General features: G+C 38.7%; 1 protein-coding gene across 4 annotated transcripts in view; it reads left to right on the forward strand.

Moving 5' to 3' along the window:
• Nucleotides 1-16,478, forward strand: part of EPHA6 (EPH receptor A6) — a 340,304-nt gene that overhangs the window by 17,526 nt on the left and 306,300 nt on the right. For all 4 annotated transcript variants that reach the window (XM_083438305.1, XM_083438306.1, XM_083438307.1 and 1 more), the window contains exon 2: nucleotides 12,449-12,513. In XM_083438305.1, the coding sequence (XP_083294431.1) occupies nucleotides 12,449-12,513 (65 nt within the window). The remainder of the gene's footprint in view (nucleotides 1-12,448; nucleotides 12,514-16,478) is intronic.

The following is a 16,478-nucleotide window of genomic DNA, read 5'->3' on the forward strand; positions in this document are numbered from 1 at the left end:
TTGCAGCTGCCCTTTATATTTTCTGACTGTTCTCTGCTGCTTCCTAGGTATTCTCAAAGGTTAGCTGCAGCTTCCTACATACAGAGACACATAGGCTCCAATTATCCTATTTATGAGGGCAGTTTTAACTTTCTGATATCAGTCTCTGGAAAACATTATTTCTATTTTACCTTTTAAAAATGTTTTGAGTCACTACGTATGGGGAAATGAGTAGCCATCCAGTTTCAATATGCTAGAGTGGTTAGCTTGTTAGACTGGCACTAGGGAGACTCAGATTCAAATCTCTCCTCAGACATGAAACTCATCAAGCGACCTTAGGTCACTATGTGTCAGCCAAATCTACCTCACACAGAACTGTTACAGAAGTCAAAGGGGGAAGAAGAATCACACATGCAGCCTTAAGCACCTTGGAAAAAAGGATGGATATAAATAATTCTAGCAACAGGGTTGTGGGTGCGGTGAGGCTGAGAATTAAAGAATTAAATATGTTTTACATATCCTTCAGCAATATTTTTTTTCCTCATTAGGAATATAGGCTGTTGTTATACAGGCTGTTGTTGCTTCGTGCCTATTCTGTGACCACACAGTATTAATTAACTATGCCTAGGGTTTTACAGTGCAATTGTATACAAGCCTAGTCAGAAATAAGCTCCGTTAAGAGCAATGGGACATGCTCACAGGTTAAGTATGTCTAGAATTGCTACCTACACCACCTTGTTAGTATGTACTGAATTTCAAAATTCTAATATTTAGGTGACAAAATGTGCTATGACCACAAAAAAAATCTAATTACAACCTCTAAATGTGTATGTGGGGAGGGGGAACCTTTTCCCTCAGACCTTGATACAATAATCTTTATTGTCATTGTCCCATACAGAACAACAAAACTGAAAAACTCTACATCAGACATTCAAAAACCAACAAGCCTGCTATCCCAACTATCCCAGCCTGGTTAGCCCCTAAAAACTCTGATACCCCATAATTGAATACAATATACTCACATAGAGACTACCTTACACTGCATTTAAAACCAAAATCGCATTTGGATAGAAACTGTTTCTCAGGCAGCTAGTCCTAGTCTTGACCTCATGGAAACAGCACACCAATTCTGTTCATTACTGCTACATTTTGACCCTCACTAATGGCTCACCGATCTGATTGCTACTGCTACATATTGAATCTTTTGTTCACTTAGGGTCCTTTGTACAATAGGTTTTTTTTCTTCACACAAACAGCCCCAGACTTCCTTGGACAAACATTTCCATGGACCAAAATAACATGTGAATCATTGTTGACGCTGGGGTATGTTCTGCACTAGTTATTATTATTATTACTGAATCATCCATATATACCAGGGAACAGCTCATGTGAACTGAAAATAGATGGTGGGAAAATAGATGGTGTGCAAAAGCTACATATATATGTACACACACACGGGGCTACCCATTTTCTCTATACTGCATATATTTGCTCTGGTTTATCATAATGCTGTAGTGTATGTACAGTGGCTGTAGAATACTAGGCAGTGGTAGCTTCAGAATGGGGGGGAGGCGAAAATGAGGTTTAGTTGTTGCAATGTGTTGAAGGAGGAAGATCCAGGTGACTGAGGAAACTGCCTGCATACAAGTGGGGTGGCAGAAAAGGAAGGGGGGAGAAAGTGGCATGTAAATGGGGGCGAAGCTTCAGAAATGGGGTTGGGAAAGTGCAAAGCAGGCTAAGTTGGATTTGGAGGAAAGGGAAAGGTGTAGGGTGTTACTTTGGGAAGAGTAATGGAGGGTTGGCAAGTGGTGGAGGGTTGGAAAGCAGGGGGACAGATTACATACTGGCAGTGTGCAGGCCCACGTGGGTGAATTTACATGTAAGACATTTAGCAGAGCTCAAACTAGCAGGCAACATGGTACCCCTGTTCTCCGCCTTGCAGCCTTGAACGGATTAGAGAATTCAAGCGAGGGAAGCAGTAAGGCAGACATGGCAAACCCCAGATTCCCTGTGCCCTTATTCCATCGGTGCTGTTTCCTGTGCTTACAACTTCCAGCATCAACTGCAAGCATGGGAAGCTTCCTCTGTGGATATTCATAATGCTGTCTGCTATAATGCAATGATCAGTATGTGCTGAAGTGAAGAGATGCGTCTTGTTTTTTCCACCAGCCTCTTTTAAAATCGTAACACAGCAAACCAAAAAACCACACATCGTAGCTATTCCATGGGGTTGCCAATCACCTAGTCTGTTTTCAGCTATTCTTTCCAACAATTCTGCTATCCAGATGCATTTTCTTTCCGTAGCTTAGTGTCAATTGTAGATAGCAGGCAAATTTAAGTGTGCATATATTTAAATGTGCATATATTTTTGAACTCATTAGCATAGATAATTGACAAATTGCCTTCTTTCTGCTTAGCTCTGGAAATGATGGAAAACACCATGCTTCATTTGTGCACAGCAGACAGCAGTTAGTCATTTTTTTCCAAGTTACAGAAGCATATATATATATGTCTGCTTAATTATTTTATTTTATTCTATTTTATTTAAGCATATAAAATCCAACAAATTGAAACAGAACAAGCCATTCCATTATGGTGACCAAACTAGTGAAGCATACTGCTATACTGGTATATTTCACAGCCTGAAGAGCAGTATGATTTTGTGTTGCTTGCTTATGTATGTGTGGCATATGGGTTGGCAAAAGGCACCTATGCCCTTTAAATAAATTTATCTTGAGAAAGCACCCTTCTTTCAAATACTGCCTCTGTTAGGTTCAAACTGGCGGTCTTTCATCTCAGCCTTCTTGTAGTGAAATGGCCAGCTAAATGACTGTGAAGCATAATAATGCTTCAGAGTTGAAAAGAATTTTTTACATGCATTAGAAACCCCCCAACCGTCTCATTAACCATATTTCAGGATTATTAAAATACTCTGCAGAGAGTGAGGACTGGCTTCCTGCCATAATTCCCTTGGATAGCACCATTCAGACTTGTAATATCTGGTAATGATCTTTGTATGTCATAGTTTAAACAACTGAAATACTGGTCTGATTGAAAAGGGACAGTGTATGTGTAAAATTAAGATGAATGGAATGAAAAAATCAGAAAGATTTGTCATTAGCAATTGGTTTCAGTAAGATGTCTGAGTTTAACCATACACACAATCAGTACTCTTTTTGATTTAAAAAATAGTAGAACCCTGAATGCTAAAAACAATTGACCTAATTCCAGATTAAGTTGGAGTTTCCGGTCAGTCAGGTTTAGCTTATCCTAGCAAAAACGCTCAAATCACTTGGAATTCAGGGGTTAAAGATGCAACAGTGGGCATTCAGACAGGACCTCCAAAATCAGAGTGAGGCTTCTGATATCATGCTGCTTGTTTGACCTCATAGGGTCTTTCTGCAAATCCTACTGAAATCTCAGAACCTAGAATCAGTTATAGTTTTTGAAATAAACACTACAAAACAAACCTTTGAAACTAAGGTTACAAAAAAAAGTAGGGTAGTCTGGAAAGAGCAACTTTCATGTACACAATGACCAGGGCTTTTAGTGGCGTTTAAAGTAAATCTTATATTATTTATTTCTTATATTTTTAAATCACCCCATAACATGGTTCTCTGGTCAATAAATATTTAAATCAAATTACAAAAGACAAAAGCACAAATGATAAAGGAAACACACAGTCAATAACATCCAAAACAGAACAAATAAAAATATATAAATAATTTCACATTATTTTTGTTATATTGTCAACCGAAACCATTTCATCAGAGTTAAAAGACAACATATCAGTATCAGTCTTACTTAAGACTAAATAATAATAATAATAATAATAATAATAATAATAATAATAATGTATTACTAATACCCTGCCCATCTGACTGGGCCTCTCCAACCACTCTGGGTGGCTTCCGCAGGATATTAAAAACGCAATAAAACATCAAACATTAAAAACTTTCCCAAACAGGGCTGCCTTCAGATGTCTTGATGTCAGATAGTTGTTTCTTTCCTTGACATCTGGTGGGAGGGCGTTCCACAGGGTGGGTGCCACTGCCGAGAAGGCCCTTTGCCTGGTTCCCTGTAACCTCACTTCCTGCAGTGAGGGAACCACCAGAAGGCCCTTGGTGCTAGACCTCAGTGTTTGGGTTGAACGATGGGGGTGGAGACGCTCCTTCAGGTATAAGAAAGAATGAGAATGTGTCAAAATAACATAAGCCTTTCTCAGGGGACACAACTGGGAGGAAGGTAGCTATTGATGAAAAGATTCTCTCACTCATAGCTAGCTACTCTGTACACTTCATATTCATTTATTAATTCTATTTATTATTATTTTGTCTTACCTTTCGTCCCCAATGAGCCATTGAGGTGGAAAAAGTCCTCAAATGGCAATCTTAAGACACTGGTAGGTCACATACATCAAGTGTTCCTCTTGTGCAGGTCAGTTAAAATCTCTACAATCAACTGATAGATGTTGTTTTGATTAGATTAGAACTAGTGCATTTCAATAGTTTAAGCAGGTGATTTTTAAGTGCACTTTATATTAGTTTGCTATATTCTTACTAGCTCAGTTCCCCAGTGGGAACACCAAAATGATGGCAGAATGGTGCTCTGTGGCTACATTTCCCCCCCATAACCTAGTGTCAGAACACATGCTTTGCATGTAGAAGATCCTATATTCAACCACCAGAATATCCAGGTAGGGTTGTAAGCTCTGAAGAGCTACTGCCAGTTAGTATTGAATGAGAAAAAAAGGATGTCCCAAATTGTCAAAATTCAATTAATGCATGTTGTCTTACTTATTTTTATTCGTCACTCTGAAGGGTCTTGTATCTTACCTGAAATACGCAGAATAAAATATGCTTATTGCAGATAGGGACACAGATGGGCATTTTGCAAACAAGAAGACAGAATCGGTAGATTAGGTTTGATTATGTGCTGACATTTAATACACCATATCCACAACTTAACTTAAGGAAACAAGCAACCAGTTTCTTGTTGATATATTAATGTGCTGCTTCTAGTGCTAACAAATATACAAATGAATATAATCATATAATCCTAGTACTCTGTATTCTAAAAATAGAGAGTCCTTGCCCTAGATCTTCCATTTATTTGTATCTAGCCTTTTTGTAATGTCCCCCCCCCCCCCCAAATTTGTTAGTACATTGCTGAACTTCTTAAGGTTAATTCACAAAACCAATTTTGCACTGCAAACTGCCTTTTGGGAATTGCTCAGGTCAGTTGAAGATCCACCTCTGCTGCAGTGTTATAAACTGTGCTATTTGTATAACTGGCCAATATTCATTCAGAAAAGGTCAATGTTTATTATATCAATTGATGTTGGGGACCCAAGTGCAGAGTTCCCCAGAGACTGGAAAGGGTGAGGCAGTAGCAGGTGAAAAAAATTGAAACAATTTTTTCAATTGAAAAATGCCAGAACTTTATTGAATACAGATGTAGGTAGACTTTGGCCTGGGCACTGAGTGGAGCATTTTTAAAAATAATTTTAACAATATTTGTGATCCAGTAAAAGAATAAAATTATTTTAGTTCTTATGTTTCAGAGTGGTCAGATAGCCTTTTACCAGAAAACAAATATTCATATCCCTTTTAACTCTGTATATCCCTCCCCTCTCATTTTCAAATAATTAGATCTGTCAAATATTCTGAGGCATTTAAGCTTTTTTTTTTAATGAAGAGAATTAGTTTACAAAAAAAATTACATTGGAAAATAACTGCAGTTAGTCACTATGAAAAACACACTTTGCTGAAACCCAGAAGCTGCAGATATAGAAATTCTAAAGCCTTCATCTTTGCTGTTGATGCAGCATGCAGCATATATATTTGGCTTTGCCTTCACAGCTCCTCAGCAGCACTCCAGAGATTCTTACTGACATTCCCCTTGCCTCAGTGGGTTACATAAGAGGCACTTAAGGCTGAAGTAGACCTTTGGAGAATTACTTTGAACTAAGTCACTCAAAGTGACATTACTTCATTTTCAAGAGTAGTGATGCAACACTTCTGCTGCACTCCACCGGCCTAATCATCCTTCCCCCAGATATATTCACTACAGGCCATTGGAAGTCTCAGAAGAACTGCTTTCCTAGGACATATTTGTCACAAATCCCTTTCTCACAAAGCAGCAGGGTTTTGATTGTTCTGCAAGAAGTTAATTTATTTAATGGCTGAAGCACAGATTCCTATTAGTAATATTACATTCTACACAAATTTTGACTACTTTGGCCCATTTAACGCACAACAAAGATTTAGTGGTTGATTTTATTTTTATTTTTACTTGATGGCAGAACAGAATGCTTCTTTCCTGCTAGGGATGATGGTCTGTTCAGATGTGGGCTGTTTGTGATGTAGGGTGGGGAGCCTACTTTTGAGTCCTTTGGTATTCTCAACAAGGTGTATCTAGCAAGCTGGAAACAGACTTTTAAAATGGAATTTTCTGAACTGGACTAGGGTTAGCTGCCTCCCTTAGTTGACTCTCTTGTTCTATTACTCATTTTGTTACTATGAAATGAAAAAGCATAGCTAATGAGGGCTGGTTTTTTGTAATATTATAGTTGTTGTTGTTGTTGTTGTTGTTGTTGTTAATAAAATTATTTGTTAGTCACTTTTCTCACAGAGTGACCCACACGTAGCTTTTGTGCTTTTCAAGGTGCATGACAGGCGGGAACATAACAGCTGCAGATATTCCCACGTACAGCAACAGGAAAAACAGTATCACATACTGTAACATTTTTGCCAGTCACAAAGCTTTTAAAAGGCGCAGAAGCCCTCGCCAGACAAAATGAAGTGGCAAAGATTGTCCTGGTTGAAGCTTTCTAAAACGCCACCTTTCCTTGGCCAGGACCAGCCTGTCTCCTTCCCTCAGAGTAGGAGACGCCCAGTTTCAGGCCTGTGTTTTTAGAGCTATGCCAGACAGTGACTTGAGAACTCAGTTAAGCTACCTGAACTTGTACAGCACAGCTCATGGTTTAGCAGGCAGCATTTTGCCTCATGTTCCCAAGGGGTAGGATGCTTTTATTTTGTTTTATTTCATTGCTAAAAGCTTGCCTCAAGGATGGGACCGTTTCTAGATTGCTTCTGGTTGTTAAGTGTGGCAGCCCTCCGTCCATGGCCTACTGACTCTGAAGCTGACTGGATCAAGTGGAGTGTATGAGGGATGCTGTGGGCTCTTATGGGGACCCCAAAAGTGAAGCAGTTATGCAGGCTCTGGCAGCCAGGTGCCCTCCACATGTTTTTGACTACCATCAGCCTCAGCCTCACATCATTCTGCAGAGAAATAGGTTGGTGAAGGTTGCCGTAAAGCCATATGTCTGATGGCCATGACCTAGTCAGGCTTGTTTCTTCCAGCCATTTCTTCCTCATTGGATTCCCACCTGCTTCGTCCATTTAACTTCCTGCCGGTACTACTGAGTTTCTGCTCCCTGTGTGAGCTTTTCCCATATCCCTTTAGTGTACTCCATTTCTCGGTTTTGCTCAGTGTTTTCCTCAGTCCTCTCCTGTAACTACGTTACCTCAGGTTTCTGTATTTCTCTCCCCTAGCCTCAGGGCTTTCTTCTCCCCCACCTCCTTTTATTCCTCTCCCATTTATTTGGAACAAGGGTATCTTACTTTATGAATAAAAACCCAGCAAAGACAAAAAGCAAATAAAACAACAACAAAAGTAAACAGCTATAAAAGGAGAGGGGGTTCTCCTATATGATCTTCTCATACCTTGCCAGCACAGCTCTTCTTGCTTCTAACAATCTCCAGAGCCACCAATGTATCTTTATTTAAATATTCATTCATTGATATTGTTATATTGCCTTTATATAAGCTGTGTAAGTATTCTTATTATATTGTGATATATGTTTTTTTTTATATAGATAAATGGCTGTTGCAAGAAGCACATTGTACAATGTGAGAAGTGTCTCACATTTAACAGATGAAAATAGGGACATTGTTGTACACCTTTTTCACAATGCCAAAAATGCATTGCCTGAGTTCTCCCACAACTGTTGAGACTCTTTCTTGCACCTGTGGTGTGCTGTGTTGATTTTCTATGCAGCAGCCAGCCTCTCCACAGGCTTCTCAAGCAGGTATATTCAGAAACTGCTTGCAATTTTTATAAAGCAGCTACAACCCAAGCACATTCGGCAGTGCTTACAATTTGGGCAGGGTGCAAGACCTCTTGAAATAATGAATTTACACATAGCCTAGGTTTGTTCACATAGCAGAAGCCAACTCCAATGCAGGCATGCAGGCATGATAGCACCATTTTAAAATCCAAGTATCTCGGCCTCCATGTATCCCCAAATGCCAAATAAGAAATAGTGATTTTCCAGAAACACCATCAGAACAACAACAACAACAATCTTTAGTGGCTGGGGAAACCCAGCCTGATGGGCAGGGGATATATTATTATTATTATTATTATTATTATTATTATTATTATTATTATTATTATTGAAACACTGCTTTCAAATATCTTTTAATTTTATCAGAAAAGTTGCCTGTGAACACTCTGTATTTCTGTCAATACATAAAATGTTTATGAACATTCTAAGCAGGGGTGGCTAACCTCCAGATTTTGTTGGACTACAACTCCCATCAGCCTTTGTTTGTTGTGATGTTACTACACTAACAAAGACGTGTATCTAAGTGTTCCATCAATGCAGTGCTTTTTTCTGGGGGTACGCAGGGGTACGCATACGCGTAAACATTTTTTGAATCTTTGTACTTTGTCCATTTACTGTAATTATTTTTCCTGATTTGAATTACAAATTGTTTATTTTCTTGAGTAAAAATGAGAGTACCCCTAAACATTTTTTTTTTAGAAAATAGTACTGTCTCAATATATTGGTGTACATGGAGAGTCCCTTCATGTATGGGACATTTAAACTGATTTTTCCCCCTTTCCATTGAAGTAAATGACAGACTTTTATAGTAACTAGTCCACAGCAAACAGAAGGATCATGACTTCTACCGGTAATTATTCACGGATAACTCTTGGGGTAGGCTAAGATTATTATTTTTAAAAAATTAACCTGCTAAATCCAATACAAATTTGTTCTTCCTCTTTCCCCTCTTTTAATGTACAAAATAGGAAGCTTATTTCTGCACTTTCAAACCTTAGAAAGGCCAACTTCCACACTCAGTGTATTAATGTAAATTTTTAAATCCCCTTTATACTTTTTGTTATGCTTTTGGATTAGGCTCTTTTGGAAAACAGGCAGCTATTTGGGGCTTCTGAATGTATTCTGAATGCACTGTTTTCTTCAGGCAGAACAATTTGCACAGCGGTAAAAATTATAGTTAAAAATACTAACCCTGGGTAGGCATCTATTATACCCATTATCCTAGAAAAGTTTCTATGCAAATATTGTCAAAGATTTCAGCATAGCAGGAACATTTTCTAAGCCTTTGGAGTTGTTTTGGTAGAAAATACTGCTAGTGAAAGTTGAAATAAAAAAAGCTGCATTGTTAGGAGGTCCATATTTTCCCCATTTTAATTGCCTAATGGTACTTGCCAAAGAGACTGTAATTTTATTCAGCTGTGTAGCTTACTTTATAAAGCTTCAACTCTTAGTTGTCATTATTTTTCGAAGAATAAATTGACACCAAAGAATAAATTGTGTGTGCAAACTTGATGATCACACTAGGATGACTTTACTATCAGAAAGTCTGGGTACAAGAGTTTGGATTTAATATCCCGCCTTTCACTCCCTTTCAGGAGTCTCAAAGCAGCTAACATTTTCCTTTCCCTTCCTCCCCCACAATAAACACTCTGTGAGGTGAGTGGGGCTGAGAGACTTCAAAGAAGTATGACTGGCCCAAGGTCACCCAGCAGCTGCATGTGGAGGAGCGGAGACGCGAACCCAGTTCCCCACTACCGCTCTTAACCACTACACCACACTGGCTCTCAAGAGCTAGACTAGTTCAGCCATCCTCAACCTGATGCCCGCTAGCAGGGGCTGGTGATTGTTGTAGTCTAACAACATCTAGCAGGCACCATGTTCAGAAAGTTTCTTCTAGATCCAGGGAGAGGATAGCTTAGAACACATACCAAAAAAAAATTTCGTCTTCTGAGCACATATTTAGGACTATGACCTAATAATGTAATGGGAATACTGAGCAAACATCCAAACCTGTATGTCCTTGTGGAGTTGCTTTACTTAGATATGAAATGTCTTTTTAGCAACTCCAGGCAGTGGAGCAGTTAGGTAATTTTTGAATCTGGACTCAGTGGTTTTACAAAGCCTCCCTCTGTGCTCTTCTATGTTATCAGTGATACAAAACAGTTATTTCTAGTTTTCACCAAAGACATACTTGGTGAATATTCAGCAGCATCCTGTTTGGCTTTGGGATGTAAAAGCCATTCCATGTATTGCTTGCCTCATCACTCCTTGTATACTAGGATAAGGATTAAAGGTAAAGGTACCCCTGACAGTTAGGTGCAGTTGCAGACGACTGTGGGGTTGTGCGCTCATCTCGCTCTATAAACCGAGGGTCAGCAATTGTCTGCAGACAGCTTAACCAATTAATCCAGGATGTGTTTTGCTCTCTTAGTTGTGGAGGTTTACTATAACTGGACAGCTTGTAGGTTCATAACCCACTTGTCTTGTATTACATTTTCCTAATCAACACCTTTGTGATTTGGTTCTCTAATTATGTCACATTTTATTATTCAAACATCATACATTGACTCATAACAAACTTTCCCTGAAGAATAAGCAAGCCAGAGACTTACTACAGAGATTAGACTTTATGGTCACCTAATGCTGCTGTTGAACTGTCATTTCTACTTAGAGAAATATTAGGTGCATAATGTATTATCTACAGAGGCTTACAATTTAAAATAAATTGCTGAAGACAAAACTCACTACCCTTGGGTCTTCCAAAACTGAACTTTATTTTTCTCCATAGAGCAATTAGACACTTTTTCAAAGTTCCACAAAATAGCAAAAACTACGTTGGATGAATAATGCAAATAAAAGCATTTTTACCGGCAATTTAATTGCCTTTGCGGTTCATCCTAGTTTGTGTGTTCCTTCTTCAGTCACACTCATCCATGCAAAATTTTGGATGTTCTTAGTAGAGCTGCCTCCTATGTTATGGAGCAGAGGCAAAATAGATTATGCCTCTCTCGTTATAATCTAGTTCAGTACCTTTTTAAAGGAGTCAGCATGCGTTTAACTATCTTAAAAACATAAGAAGATCCCTGCTGAATCAGAACAAGCCCATCCAGTTTAGCATCCTAGTCTCACATTGGCCAGCCAGATGGCTATGGAACGTTCACTAGCAGGACATGAGTGCAACAGCACTTTCCCCAGTTGTGCTCCCACCTACCAAGGAACTGATACCTATTTGTCTAAATCCCTTTTAAAGCCATACAAGTTGGCATTGATATGCCTCATGGTAACAAATTTCATAAACAATTTCTGTGTGAAAAATAACTTCCCTTTGTCTGTTCTGAATCTTCCACACTAAGCTTCATTTGATGACCCTGATGTACCATATGAAAGAGGGGGTAAATGATTGCCTGTCCACCCAGTTTGGAGAGATAATTTTGGAGCTGTTTGCAATCTCTTTTTGTTCTTGACAGCCTCTACCATTTTGGTGTCATCAGCCAACTTGGTCACCTTGATGCTCATGACTAACTCCAGATCATTTATGAACAAGCACAGGTCCCAGTACTGACCTTAAGAGGACTCCACTTCTTATATTTCTCTGTTGTGCACATTAGAAAACAGTAGCAGAAATGTATATACTTTGCTGATACGGAAAACAAAGAGATTAGGTTAGGTTCAAAATGGCAGACAAAACTCAGGTGGGAGTTATGCACAACCATGCATATGGAGTTTTGAACATTCTTACTTTGCAGCAAGTCATCAGCACTTTAAATTGGAAACATGGTTTGCTTGTTCCAATGGGCAAGTGGAAACTTCCACACCTGGATTTAATACATTGAGCTCTTACCTGTGTGCTATTGGTGCTTTAGATGTAAGGTCACATAGGAGGAGCCCATGCCTTGCCCCCTTCCCACAACAGCGTCTCCCTGTAATGGAAGCGGTGTTGCTGTGGAAAGAAATCATAGCATGGGGCTTCTTCCCATGACCTCGAACTTTTAGAAAGGGAGGAGGAGGAGCCTTATTGCAGAGGCTGATGTAAGAATGGGCATTCATTGTCATTGAACTGCCCTTCTTTCTTCTTTTGTTATGGTTTTTCAACTTCACTTTGTATTTCTGTGTTAATGTGTTATGTTTTAATTCTAACCTCAGAACATGCCAATCTTTTTTCTTATTTTTGTAGAAAGTAAATGTTTGCTATAAGTATGTTTTATTATCTGAGATATGCAAAAAAAAAATCAAAGCAGCTGTTATTTACACACAAGTTGTAAACCTATAAGAGGTTTTTTTCATATCTGTATAAAGTGGGTTTTTCTTTCAACTAATTAACCTTTTATTTATTTCTAGTTGTATTGCTTGATACAACCTCTGCAATTGGAGAGCTAGGATGGAAAACCTATCCTCTAAATGGGGTAAGTCTATCTATTTAGATTTTCATTATTCTGCATTTGCAGTTTTAAAATAAAGTCAAACAAATGGGCAGTAACTTTGAGGACTAATGCAGTAGGGACAAGTGTACTCAGCTCTATGAAAAATAGGATTTAGTAAATATTTCTAATAATAGAACTGCATACATAAAAGGCTATACTGTACATACAAAACAGCATAAATATTTATGACAGTTAGGATTTTTGTTGTTAAGGTGTGAATATCTTTTTTGCAACCTTGTGAAAATTATGATTTACTGTTTTAAAAAGTATATGAATGAAATTGAATGTTATACTTCAAATCATATTGAGCATGATTTAAAATGTATATTGGGGCTATCTGAAAAGTGTAAATAGGAAATTTCCCTACTTGCTGTTAAGAATATGAATGTTACCTAGATTTTGTTTTGTCAGGTTTAAAAGTTCATTATTGCAAACATTAACCCCAGTTCAATGAACCATCTGCAAAACAGGGTCCCATTGCTAGCCATGGAAGTCATGGATCAGCAAATGCAAGCTGTTGCTTAACAAGGGGAAAGCCCTAGCTGCACTTGCATTAGTCAGCTGTTGGATTCTGGCCGTGATGTTATGCAAATATAAAATACTGAGGATACAAATTGTTGGGAGTGCTTTACGAAGCCTCAGCTGTCATAGCTGGTGAACTGCTAGTCTTGCCACATTTTGTTATAAGTTATTGCAACACTCCTTTTTGTAGAAATGAAACAAAGTTTGAGAATACTATGGGTATGCAATGAACCCATGGAGTGATTCTGTACACCTGTTTCAATCTTGGTAGGAGACCAATATATAAACATGATAGCTGCAGCAAATAAAACATGAACAGCAAAATAATCAGATCTAGCCTAACCTTTATTCAGTAGGTCCATTCGCTCCTTCTCGGACAGGAGGCTTTGCAGGTGAGCCCCGGGGTTCCTCTGTGAACTGGCCTATTACAGGCTGGATCGTCCTTCTGCTGCCAAATTGGCCAATGGCGGCAGGAATTAGAGGAAATTCCCCTGGGCATGGGACCAACTGACCAATAACAGCACTTGGCCCCACGCCCAGGGCAAAAATAATTTCCCGGCCTGCTGGGGCTTTTGGCTTCTCTCTTGGCTTCTGTTGTTCAAGGATCCTTCCAGGACTGCCAACTTGACTAAAATATTGGGGTGGCTCAGGTAAGCCCTGCCCCACATAATATATGACACAGCACACGCACACACTACTTGAATGGCAAAGCCCATCAACATGGGAGGAGGGCCTCCTCAAATATTTTATTGGGGAGGGGCGAAGGGACCTCAGCCCCTAGGAGTTGGTTCCTACAGCTCCTTTTGACGTTACATTACTGGTGTATAAGCCACTGCGGTATGTGGTATACTCACTGTGGCCAGGTAATGTCAAAAGTAATGTCATGTGAGAATGACAAGTCCATGATGTGGCCCCTTCAGATTCTAGCATTGTTGAAATTTTCATAATGGGCACCTCTGGTGAACCACGTATCTCCAGCTTTGCTTATGTGATCTCAATCTTATGGCACTATTAAGGTATGAAGGGATTATTAAAAAGGTCTTGGAATCAGCTTCTGCTTGGCAAATGGAAGTAACTTCTTGCAAAAAAGAATATTGACAGTCCACACGCTTTTCTGTGCATAGCAGTACCTATAAAACTAGGCCCTATATGTTTACAGCTGGACGTAAGTGGCAGGAGTGCTCTCATGATTAAAACATAAAGGTGGGAGCAGCTGTAAATTCATAATTCAATTTGATTGGTGCATGTGAGAGATTGAGAAAAGGAGATTCCGCCCCCCTCTAGAAATCATTAGTTCTTCACTTCAGAGATCAGGTTACGCTTTCCACTTGGCTAGTTCACTTAACAGCACATTGGAGGAACTTGTATAGTTCAACTTTTAATTAAGATGCAATATATTTAAGCACTTAATCCATTTTATAGATTAGCTTCTTATCCTGAGAACTCTTTAAATTAAGCAATTCTGTTGGCAGTATATAATTTATTTTTATGTGTTGTGTTGCCTTTTCAATGCTGAGTTTTTATGACGATGCTTGAGATGGTGCAAAATAATCAGAGATGTGGGGCACATATCACCATGCAACTCCTTTTCAATTTAGTGGGTTTTGTGCAGCAGAACGTCCTGCTTGGTTGTGTGCACAGAGTATTGAAAGTAGTTTAATTTTTGTTTCCTCCTTTGGCTCTTTTTTTCTAGGAATATATATTATAGTTCCTCAATACCGAAATATATATATATTTAGTTCTTTTAGTGACTTTGCCCTTAGGGACTTTAAGCAATATGGCATTTCTTAATCTTAGACTGCTTTCAAGTTTATGGATTTAATTTTTCAAGGTTTTACAATCCTTTTTATTCTCGGGTTGTATTTCCAGTCTATTAATAAGTACAATTTACATTTGCAGTCCTCTGTATTTTATATTTTTAACTCTGAAATGTGTTTTCCTTGGAAAACAGAGAGAAAACAAGATGTGGTATACTGTATTTATTATTATATTCATCTGCAGAATCCTTCTTAAAATCAATAGGATGATAAGAGGCAGATGACTCCAATTTTTTAAACTAATTCATCTTCATCTGAGATTAAAAGTCCCACCAGATTACTCCTTAATTGATGCTGGTAGTAGCCAGATGAAACTGGGTGTTTTGAAGGAGATGGCAGAGCTAGGGTCAAAGAGCCACTGCATTCTAAACCAGTCAAGTTAATGGCAATGAGCCTAATTTAGGCCTATCGTCCTGCAGTTAGAATTATACAGTACTAACACTCACCTTCCACTCAGATTGGCAGAAGTAACAGGGCTCTGAAGGCGGTAGAGATTCCACCGCTCTTTACTGATAAAATAAAATAAAATAAAAATTGTAATGTAAATTACCAAAGACTTGTTCAGAAGGGAATGGGAAATGAAAATATATTGAGATAGAGAGAGAAATATGGGATAATGAACAAAAAATGGCTGCTTAGTGTGCAAGGGGAAAGAGGTGACGTACTGATGTTGAAAGTCTGAGAGGGAGACTAAATTAGAGAAATAAAAGAGCATGATATTATCTTCTTACATTTATCCTTCCTTTATGATTTATCCAAAGCATGCCAAAGAGTAGGAATCCTCAGTGTTGGCACCTAAAGGGATCTTCCGTGTGAACGTAAGGGCAGGGTGATAATCTTTACTTTTCAAAATGGGGTGGAGTGTTAGCCAATAACCAGTTTCCTGATTTGGACATAATGGAAAGGTATAGCTAACAGAACACATGAATGGAGGAGCAAAGCAGCTCAGTGTAGGGAGAACAAGGCTAATTTACATCTTGGATTATTAAATTGAGAGATGACTGCTGAAACCCAACCATTCCATTGAAAGCCTGAGGAACCTCCACCCCACACACCTAATTAGAACTAGCAGGGGTCCTAATTCGGCCGCCAAGGAAGTTTTCCCCAAGCCATGCCTACATCTTCCACATCTGGCATTTTATATGAATTGGGCTGCAGCCACACACAGAGTGACCAAGAGGAAAAATTATCGGCATTTTTTTTTGAGAGAGAGGTGAAAGTTTAATACCACCAGTGAGTGATAGAGGTTATTTCAGCTGCTAAGAGAGTCTGTTAGTCTTGTTTGAAATTCACTAATATTAATTAAACCCTAGAAGTGAGCATTAAAAAATAGCTCTGAATAGGTCTATATGAATAACTGAATTCGGCAAATTGTTTCTTTGTAAAAATTAGAGGCATACATTTCTGAAAACTGTCAAGTTTAGACCCTTATGTTGATTACATGACTGCTCTTTAAAATTATACCCAGACATTCTGTTTTATTATTTCCACCCATCTGAAGAAATTAATGAAAACCCAGTAACAAATTCCTATACTTGATTCTGGGGGGAAACAAGCAAATTAGAGAAGACCAAACTGCTTGCTACTCCCCACTATTCCAACAGCTTC

Source organism: Podarcis tiliguerta, assembly GCF_965153285.1.
Source record: "Podarcis tiliguerta genome assembly, chromosome: 4".
Lineage (NCBI taxonomy): Eukaryota > Metazoa > Chordata > Lepidosauria > Squamata > Lacertidae > Podarcis > Podarcis tiliguerta.